This window comes from Phoca vitulina, unplaced genomic scaffold, assembly GCF_004348235.1.
Source record: "Phoca vitulina isolate PV1807 unplaced genomic scaffold, GSC_HSeal_1.0 scaffold56, whole genome shotgun sequence".
NCBI lineage: Eukaryota > Metazoa > Chordata > Mammalia > Carnivora > Phocidae > Phoca > Phoca vitulina.
In genome coordinates this window covers 6,176,120-6,186,630 of record NW_022589759.1, presented here as the reverse complement: position 1 = coordinate 6,186,630, position 10,511 = coordinate 6,176,120, and the positions used below count along the sequence as shown (strand labels likewise).

The window sequence follows — 10,511 nt, the reverse complement described above, 5'->3', positions numbered from 1 at the left end:
ACTGAGTTGGGGGACTCTGGAAGGTCAGGTGTGGGGGAAGGAGTCTCAGTTAAGGTTCTTCATGAATATGAACTGGCTTAAACAGAAGGGGAATTAGTTGACTAACAGAAATGAGAAAAAAAAAAAGGCTAAACTGGCTTTAGGCATGACTTGTTTAGGGGCCAAACAATGTGATAAGGATCAGTCTCTCAGCTCTACTTCTCTTGGGTACCTTTGGCTGCTTAGGGAAGCAAAATGACCACATTCTCAGACCACCGGGTATAGGAAGAGGGCTTTTGTCTCCAGGAACCCAGCTAAGGCATCATAGTGACTCATTTGCTCTGATTGGATTATATGCCCACAGGCCAAGAGATACCCTGCTCAGGGGGATGGGATATGTGGATTGGTTTAGGTTAATTGCTCCTTACCCTTGGTTGTGGATGGGGTCATTATCATGGAGACTAGATTGGCCAAGAGTGGGAGGGGTGAAGTCCTTGAAGGAAATCTGGATGTTGCTGCTGTAGGAAGGGGAAAATGGGTGCTGAGGTGACTAAAAGTTCTCATTCTCAGGGAGAAAGTTCCTGAGTTTTGTTCTGAACAAGTGTTTGAGTTTCCTTTAAGACCTTCAGAAGACAATGGATGGCAAGGACCTGAAAAATTAACTAGGAGAGGAATACCGACTGAGAGAAGAAGAGGACCAAGGGCCAAGTGTTGAAGGATTCCAACACTGAGTTGGAATTCTAGGTAAAGGGGAATTGATCTGAAAATAGGAGAAGGAATAAACAAAGAGGTAGGAAGAAATCTTGGAGGACTGACTCATTGAATAAACAATAAATGTGACACATAATAGCTGCCTCTTTGGAATTCACAGTCCAGTAACCAGACTTGAGCTCAAAACCGATGGTGATGTAGAGAGAACTTCGATTTCCACCAAGTTAACTGTTGTATTAGAGGCACGAATCCCCGGCACATCCAGTGGGAACACAGAGAAGAGAGCAGCTAATCATTCTTGGTGGGGAGAGGGATCATGTGAGAAGAGTCTTGAAAGATGAGTAAGATTTTGCCATTTGGAGAAGAAAAGAAGCTCAGGTCCAAGTTCCAACTTACATAAAGGAGTCAGGAAGGAATCAGAACTAAGGGATGGCAACCTAAACTATGAGAACTTCAGGAAATAAGCAAGGACCAAGTAAGGGTATGTTGGCTAAGGAAGAAAAGCTGGAGTTATCATATAGGTCATGTTTGTGGATGGCTATTTATCTTAGGGCTTGACTGTATCACTCCATCACTTCAAAAACCAACTTGACTGGCCTTTATCCTAGATTGGCCACTTGGTTGGCATATCATGTTGGTTTTTTTGTTTGGCATTAGAAGGACTCTAAATCTAAAAGGTTTTTATGGTGGGTATTGACTAGTTGCTTTCTGTTACTTCTAAAGTGAGGACAGGAATAAATGATTACATTTCTGCAAAGGCAATTTAAGTTAGACATTAGGAAGTGTTTTCTTATCAGTGACATTTATTTTACTTGTCTGCATCAGCCTTACAATTTATAGACTCAGTCAGACAATGATAATAACAGCCAAAGAAAGAAGGCTGTACAATAAACAAGCAAGCAAACAAACAAAAAATGAGTAAGCAAAATTGTTAAGTTTATTGGGGATGGGAGTGTTAAGGAAATTATATCTGGAGCAATCACCATAACATTTCCAACTAGCTAAGGACATATTTCTGAAGGAATTATGATTTAGGGATCTGATTAGCTAGAAGGGTTTAGGGTACTCTTTCCAGGCATTCCAGGCAGGGGGTAGCTGTGATAGGCACATTAATGGCCCCTCAAAGATGTCCATGTCCTTATTCCTACAACCTGTGAATATATTTCATTACATGGCAAGGAAGAATTTAGTTTGCAGATGAAATTAAGGTTGTTAATCAGCTGACTTTAAGATACAGAGGTTTTCTGGATTATCCTGGTGGGTCTCATTTTAAAGCATAAGGGTTCTTTAAAGTAGAGGAAGGCAGAAGAGGAAGTCAGAGAAAGATCTGAAGATGCTATGCTGCTGGTTTTGAAGATGGAGGTAGGGGCTATGAACCAAGGAATGCGGGCAGCCTCTAGAAGCTGGAAAAGGGAAGGAAGCAGATTCTCCCCTAGAGCCTCCAAAAAAGAAGTTTCCAGCTCTGTTGGCACCTTGATTGTAGCCCACAAAAAGTCATTTTGGATTTCTGACCTGTAGATCTGTAAGATAGTAAGTTTGTGGGTTTTTTTTTTTTAATTTTTGGTTTTTAAAACTTTTTATTTGCATTTGAAAAAAATTGTACATTCCAATAATTAAAATCATTTTAACAAAAAAGTGGCACTCTGATTAAACCTGCATTTTATAGCCTGCAGGGCACCTTGGGCCAGCTTTTTTTTTACTCTAGATTTCACTGTTGTCCTACCTCGCTTCTTCCTTCACCAAAATTCAATTTCTTTTCCTTCCCTGCCAGCCAGACCAGCAGATGGGATAGGTGGGAACAGCCCTCGTTGTCAGTAGTTCTTTGATGTGAAAAGGGGCAGCGCAGTCATTTAAACTTGGTCCAACCTCTTTGCATCTTATAAAGTTAAACAGCTAAAAGAAGTAAAATAAGGCAATGCTTATGGAATGTACCGTGCATAATGGGGGTGCGTGCCTCATTACAATACCTGCTTGCTCCTCCTGTTCAATCATTTCTTTTGAAGGCAGTGGATTTTTGTCTTCCATTTCTGTCTTCTTCAGTTTTGATTTATCACATTTCTCAATCTTAGCCATATTGGGTTTTTCAGACATGGATGCAGAGGAAGTGGAGCGAGGCGCCTGAGCTAGCGAAGTCCGGTCTGTTCAGTGGCCGCCGAGTCTGTTTGTGTTGTTTTAAGTCAGGTGGCTGAGATGGTCTAATGGATGAGAGACATAGAGTCAGTTTGCTTCTGGGATAGACTGAAGCTAGTTGGAAATAGGGGAGGCCATGGACTCAAGATGTTATTATTATCTCTTGTTAATTTTTAAAACCTTTTATTTTGGGATAATATTTTGGGACTTTTAGAAAAGTTGCAAAAATAGTGCAAAAAATTCTTACCCTTTACATAAGTTACCTAAATGATAACATTGTAACATACTTGTTTTATCATTTTCTCTTTCTACATAAATACATAAATAAAACATATACTACATAAATATAATAAGTATTCTCTAATATTTCACTCTCTGTGTGTTTATATATTATGTATATATATATATATATATTTTTTTTTTTTTGAACTGTTTGAGAGTAAATTAAAGATATGGTGTCCCCCTTTTCCCCAAATACTTCATTGTGTGAGTCTTGAAAAACATAACCATCGTACAGTGATCAAAATCAAGAAGTTAAAAATGACACAACACTATTAGCCAATCTAAGAGCTTATTTAAATGTTGCCATTTGCCCCATTAATGTCCTTCACAGCAAAGAGAATATTTTTTTCAGATCCAGGATCTGACCCAGGATCAGATGTTGCATTTGGATCCCATATCATTTGTCTCCTTTCATCTGGAGCAGTAATTCAGTCTGTCTCTGTGTTTCATGATTTCCACATTTTTAAAGAGTATAAGCCAGTCATTTTGTAGATTCTCCCTCAGTATGGATTTATGTAATGCTCTTGTGTGATTAAGGTTCAGGTTATGCATTTTTGGCGTGAGTACTCAGTAATGGTACCATATCCTTCTCTGTGCATCATATCAGGAGGTACTTGCTTAAGATAATGTTTGCCAGGTTACTTCACTGTAAAGTTACTATCATTCTCTTTATATTTAGTAAGTATCTTGTGGGGAGATCTTTGAGACAATACAAATATCTTGTTTCTCATAATACTTTCACTTACCAATTTTAGCATCCATGATTCTTGTCTAAAACATGTAATTCTATGGTGGCTGCCATTTAGAGTTTCCAGTTATTTAAAATTTAAATCTATGTCTTTAAGAGGTGGGGATTTTTAAAACATAACCCCAATACCTTCATCTCATCTAAAAGCAAATTAATAGTAATTCCTTAATTACAAATTTTAAAGGCTTTTATTTTGAGATAATTTTAGACATACAGAAGAATTTCAAAAGCAGTATAGAGGGTTACTGTATACCAGTGATTTTCTGTTAAATCTATAGATCATATTGGGAAGAACTGGCAATTTAATAATACTGTGTCTTCCATCTATGAATGTGATTATTTGGATCTTCCTTGTTTTGTTTTTTTTTCTTTAGTGTTTCGTAGTTTTCACCGTATAGATCTTGCATATATTCTGTTCTACATATAGCATGAATGACATATATGAAACTAAATTTCATTTTTGGAGGGCTATTATAAATGGTATTTAAAAAAAAAAAAAACTTGAATTCTGATTTGTCATTGCCAGTATGCAGAATTGACTTTGTATCCTGCAAAGGTGCCAAACTCAAATACTAATTCTAGGAGGTATTTTTGGTGTATATTTTGTGATTTTCTACATAGACAATCATGTCATAATATGAATGGAGACCATTTTCTTTCTTCTTCTCCAATTTGTAAGCCTTTGATTTTCTTTTGTTGTTTTATTGTGTTGCCTGGAATGTGCCCAGTATGATGCATCCAGTTGGTGTTGAATAGGAGTGGTGAGAGAGGACATCCCTTGCTTGATCTCAATGGGAAAGCATTCAGTTTTTTGCCATTAAGCATGATGTTTTTCCTTCTTTATTTTTTTTCTGTTACCATTGTGATTTATGTTGATTGATTTTCAAATCAGTATTCCTGGGATAAACCCTCCTTAGTTGTGAGGTACTATTCTTTTTGCATAATGTTCGATTTGATTTGCTAATATTATATTAACTGTTCTCACTGAACTCTCTCACAGGTTGTCCATCCAGTGGCATTTACCTCAGATAAATGAATGGCCACATTTCTTCTCTCCTTACAGGTATCTCCCTCTTCTTGTGTTTTGGACCAGTTGGTTGCCCTGAGACCTCATTTTCCAATGGGTTTGAAAAAAAGTCATGAATTTGTAGTTTGTCTGGCTTTTTTTTTTTTGGTAGTTGCTGTTGTAAGTGTGAAAATTATGTTCTATGCAGCTTTTTATCCCTGAATGGAAACTAGAGGCTCCACAAGTATTTTCTCATAATTGTTTGAGTCAGAACCCAAATCAGATTTGTGTATGTCCCTTAAGTCTCTTTTGGTCTATATTTTCTTCCTCTTTTTCTGTCTTTTTGTTTTTACTTGCTATTTTTTTCTGTTATTGTTGTCAAAGATACTGGATTGTCTATCTTATAATGTTTCCCACAGTCTGAATTTTACTGATTGCATCCCTGTGGTATGGCTTAATATGGTCCTCTGTCTACTGTTTTTCCTGTTAATTTTGAGGCTTCATTAGAATCAGGTTTATTTTTCCTTGAAAATCCATAATCTGGATATTTTGTGTGTGTGTGTGTGTGTGATTTATCAGCTATTGATGTTCAGTGCCTACCTTTATTAATTCACTAAGGCTTTTTATTTTTTTAAAAGATTTTATTTATTTATTTGTTGGAGAGAGAAAGAGATCGAGCACACACATGCACAAGCAGGGGGAGTGGCAAACGGAGGGAGAGGGAGAAGCAGGCTCTCCACTGAGCAAAGAGCCCAATGGGGGACTTCATCCCAGGACCCTGGGATCATAACCTGAGCCAAAGGCAGACGCTTAACTGACTGAGCCACCCAGACATCCCTCATTAGGACTTATTTATTTGACAGAGTGAGAGAAGGAACACAAGCAGGGGGGGTGGGAGAAGGAGAAGCAGGCTTCCCACTGAGCACGGAGGACCCTGGGATCATGACCCGAGCCAAAGACAGACGCTTAAAGACTGAGCCACCCAGGCGCCCCTAAAAAGCCTTTTTTTAAAATTGTAATGAAGATTACAGTAAAAAATCTGTAATGAAAATTCTGTAATGAAGATAAAGAAAATGAGGCTCAGAGAGGTTAAGTGACTTTACTAGGTCAATATAGCCAGTTAGTAAAAGTTGTAGCCAAGCTTGGAACCTGTGTTTTAGGAATGCAAGCCCTTTTTGCTTTCTATAAGCATATTGCCTTTCTAGACATTGCATTATTAAGCAATAGGAAGATCAATTTTCCATCCCTAGGTACATGAGACATATTCATCTCTTTTAGGAAGATTGAATTCTGTTTTGCTTAGAGGCATAGGACCATACCAAATGATTATTCAAAGAAATTTTTCCCTCAAGTTCTGGGTTACGTTCCTTTTTATGGATACAATTAAATTTTTTTTTTCATGCTAATTCTAGTGTCTAGAATGGTGTCTAAACTCAACTCTGAATCCTGAGCACATTTGGGCTTTTGCTTGCTCCTCCAGTGCTGTGGAATAAAAGACAACAAAACAAACAGATGTAGATTAAGTACTACAAAGCAGTTTGTTTTTTATACTGCATTCAAGACTTGCTACTAAAATTTCTCTTCAGCTTGGAAAGAGAGAGAGAGAGAGGAAGGAGAGAGAGGAGGGATAATGTTGTGATTGGTTTTTATCTACCACCTAAATTTTTCATGAGTTTGTATCTAAGGTGATACAGCATCTCTCTTGGGGGGCAAGCAATTCCATGAATTATTGGTTAGAGTTTTGTGGAGACAACTGAAGAAAAAGACATTTTTAACTCTATAAAAAATAGATTTATCATGTTCAAATCAACCAAGGACAGACATCTATCTGGACCCAAGGATTCACTTTTCAACACAAGTGAATGTACTCATCATGTAACCATCCTATATCATCTGATGCATGACTGTGATGTTCCTGAGCTTATTTTCCAAAAGAGGACAGAGCTTCCCACTCTGCAAGTATTTCCTGAAATCTCTATAATTTATTAAATCTGTAATAATAAGGATTATTATTGAAGCAACTTTCAATCTATTTCAAATCCAATTTTTTTTAAAAAAAGATTTTATTTATTTGAGAGAGTGAGTGAGAGAGAGAGTGTGAGAGGGGAGAGGGTCAGAGGGAGAAGCGGACTCAGGGAGCCTGATATGGAACTCGATCCTGGGACTCCGGGATCATGACCTGAGCCGAAGGCAGTTGCTCAACCAACTGAGCCACCCAGGTGCCCCTCAAATCCAATTTTTGAATTAAGGAAGGATGAATTTGGCTTTACCTTTTAACCACAGGGTTCTGAGAACCCCCAAGCAGAGGAAAGGCTCTGCCCCCTCTGCTTTTCCCACCTAGACTCAGAAACTCTTAAGTGCGAATGGACATTTTGGCCTGCTTTGGGGCAAATGGAGGTATTGGGATCATACTGGACATAGGAGAAAATGGAGCAGAAACCCAAAGAACCTACCTAACTTTGGAAACTGTCAAGAGTTGAGTACAAGGACCAGAGTGAACAGATGTAAAAGCAGGAATTAAATTTAGATCCCTAGAACTTTTAGAATATTTAGGTAATATGGAGTTGTAGTGATTGTCTGGTCCAACCCATTTTGGTGAGATCACTTACCCAAAGTCACAAAATTGCCACTGGCCAAAGAGATGTTGAAATTTTGTCCTCTTGAGCTGTCCCTTGAACTTCTCTCTTCCCCCAGCAACTGAAATTCAGAAAACCTGGACATGGGGTCTGGCTCTATTGTTAACTGCATCTGTGATCTCGTGCAAGTCACTGATTGTCACCAAAACTCATTTTCCCCATCTGAAAAATGGGGATAATAATACCTTTCAGGTTGTAGTTGATTAAATGGATTTGGAAGAAGTAAAGCACATGGAGAAGTTATTAGAGCTGTGGAATCGAGCTAAGTCTAGTTAGATCTACTCATATTCCTTAGGAAATTTCATGCTAGATCTAGACTCAACTTCTTCTGGAACACTTTGGGTGTGAATCCAAAGCCCATTAATGTTTCACATAATTAAGAGGCGGTGAGGCGGCCAGCCACCACCTCAGTAACATCATCCCTAAGGGCCCACTTATGGTCTGGAAGGAATCTGACTCTTGGAAGTTGCTGGAAGGATTATGTGGGCATCCTTTAGCATCTTCTTTCTGCTGTGAAAAAAATATATAGTTAATAGATTTCACTACTGCTATGGGAGTGTTCACCAGGGATCTTTGGAAAGAGTAATCTTCACATTTAGAAGTATTTTCTCATTTTAGATAATGGAATGATGAGGTGAAAAATGATCTTGGCTACTTATGATTCTAAAAAGCCTTTGGACTGAATAATGTTTGGTGAATTAGACATAATGGCAGCAAAGAAATACCTCATTTACTACAAGGTCCACTTAGTTATTTAATCACTTTTACTGTCATACAAATACGCATTCCCATGCAAAGTGGTGAAAAGTTAGTAATGGCATAAAATGCAATTGTATAATGACAGCTCTCTTCTATAAAGGGATAGCTGCTTCGTTCTGGACAGTTCTGTGATTGAGCCAAGACTCTTTGTGGTGTGTACATTATAGAAGAGCAGTGATTGGTATCCCTCACTTTGTCCCTAGATTATTATACATTGTGGAACAGAGCGACATAAAATTGGCAAGTTAGACCTGGATTCTGCTTTGTGCTTAAATGAGATCGTTAGTGTGAAAATACTTTGGGAGAATACTGGAGTTATTATTGGAGTTATTATTACCTTAAATTTTTAGATAATTTAGGCCAAAGAATAGAATGGACACTATTAGCCACATATTCTGAAAATATCACCAGAAAAACCAGTCCTAGAGTTATGACAGGCATCAAAATGCCCCATTTGGATTCTGGTGTCACCTGAAATCATTAGCAAAAAGCACAGTAGCCAAACCATGTTGCAGATGCCAGGTGTGCAGGAAGTCAGTGATGTGGGGCAGCCAGTGAGGAGTGGAGCAATTAGAGGGAGCTACACAAAGACCTTGAAGAATGGGAAGAATTTAAGTGGGGGGAGCAGGAAGGCAGATTCCAGGCCTGTTTGTGTTCTGAGAAACTAGTCAAGGATAGTGGCTAGAAATGTATGGTTCTAAAAGTTGGGCCGGTCCTAGTGTTGTATCTTTGCTCTTCTTCTGGGTCCCCAAGGAGTTTTTAACAATGAATCAATTTGAGGATCTTGCTCAAAGATGAGCACCAGGGTAGTCGTGACACAGAAGATGCCAGAGTGGATGGTGAAACTTTTCTTTCCGCTCAGGCTCATTAAACTGTAAAGCAAGTGGTTCTCTCCTTTAAGAGAGCTGTGGTAATTGCCACTGTCCTCCTGGCTCAGCTCTGCTTCTTATCAAGAGCTGTGACAGAGAGAGTATCTGTTAGAGCTGTGCTGTCCAATAGAAACACAATGCGAGCTGTGTATGGAAGCCACATACACAACTTAAATTTTCTAGTAGCCACATTAAAAAAGTAAAAACAAATCTGATGAGGTTATTTTAATATTTTATTTGACATCATATATCTAATCAATGTAAAAATTATTAATGAGATAATTTACATTTTTTTTTTCAAAACTAGTCTTCAAAATCTGATGTATATTTTACTTTTCTAGCACATCTCAGTTCGGACTAGCCGTGTTCCCAGAGCTCAGCAGCCCACATATGGCTGGTGGCTACTGTGCTGGACACCACAGAACTTTCTTCTCCCTTTGAGGAGTGGCTCTGCCTGAGTCCAACTCTGTATTTGAGGATATATTTCCAGAGTGTCTGGGTGGCGTGGAGGCATCTTTCCATACCTAATGGCCCATCCCAGATCAACTCCATATGATCTAAAAAGTTAAAATATTTACCAGAAGCATTTGTATGGATAATAGTTTTCTTAATTTTGAATAGAAAAAAAAAGTCACAAAAGAAAAGGTTGGTAACTTACCACCATTAAAATATAAACCTTTCAGATAATGAAAAAGCCAAAATTATCATTAAAGGAGGGAATCCAACAGATTGAGAGCGATACTTGCATTTATTATGAGACAGGTCTTAAAGAATACCCACACCATATAAAAAACTAATTCAGGGGCACCTGGGTAGCTCAGTTGGTTGAGCATCCAACTCTTGATTTCAGCTCAGGTCATGATCTCAGGATCATGGATCGAGCCCCAGGTTGGGCTCCCCACTTAGCGGGGAGCGTGCTTGGGATTTTCTCCTTCTCTCTCTGACCCTCCCCACCAATCAGGTGCATGCATGCTCTCTGTCTCTCAAATAAATGAATAAATAAATAATAAATAAATAAATAAATCTTTAAAAAACCTCATTCAAATATAAGGGATAAAATTAACACCTCATTTGATTTATGAGATATAATACAATTTATAGAAGAGCAAAAAAAGAAAGTATTCAATTTGTTTATTCCTTGAAGAAAAGAAAACTAAACTATCATAAAAACAAGGTAATTTTTTATATTTATTAGTGAAGCAAAAATGATGGTGCCCAGTGCTGATAAAATTACAGTGAAAAGAGTACATTGATAAAATCCTTTTGAAATTCGATACGACACAATAGAACTAGAACCTTAATACTATTCCTTTCTTTTCACCTATGATTCCATTCCTGGCTGTATATCCTAAGGAAATAATCCATCAGAAGAAAAGAAAGTATATGTTTCA

General features: G+C 38.0%; 1 protein-coding gene across 1 annotated transcript; it reads right to left on the bottom strand.

Annotated features, from left to right (window-relative positions):
• Positions 1-1,737: 1,737 nt before the first annotated feature.
• On the bottom strand, positions 1,738-2,781 carry LOC116622987 (thymosin beta-4-like). Its single transcript, XM_032389805.1, has 2 exons — positions 2,658-2,781; positions 1,738-1,841 (listed from the first exon to the last, which is right to left on the bottom strand). Exons 1-2 carry the CDS (start codon positions 2,779-2,781, stop codon positions 1,738-1,740), a joined length of 228 nt encoding a protein of 75 aa, XP_032245696.1.
• Between the last annotated feature and the right edge of the window lie 7,730 nt (positions 2,782-10,511).

Excerpts from the sequence above, each read along its gene's own strand:
- LOC116622987 (XM_032389805.1), bottom strand. The coding sequence starts at position 2,781 with ATGTCTGAAAAACCCAATATGGCTAAGATTGAGAAATGTGATAAATCA. Across the intron at positions 1,842-2,657 it reads TGAACAGGAGGAGCAAGCAG|GTTGTAGGAATAAGGACATG; the intron begins GTATTGTAATGA and ends ATATATTCACAG.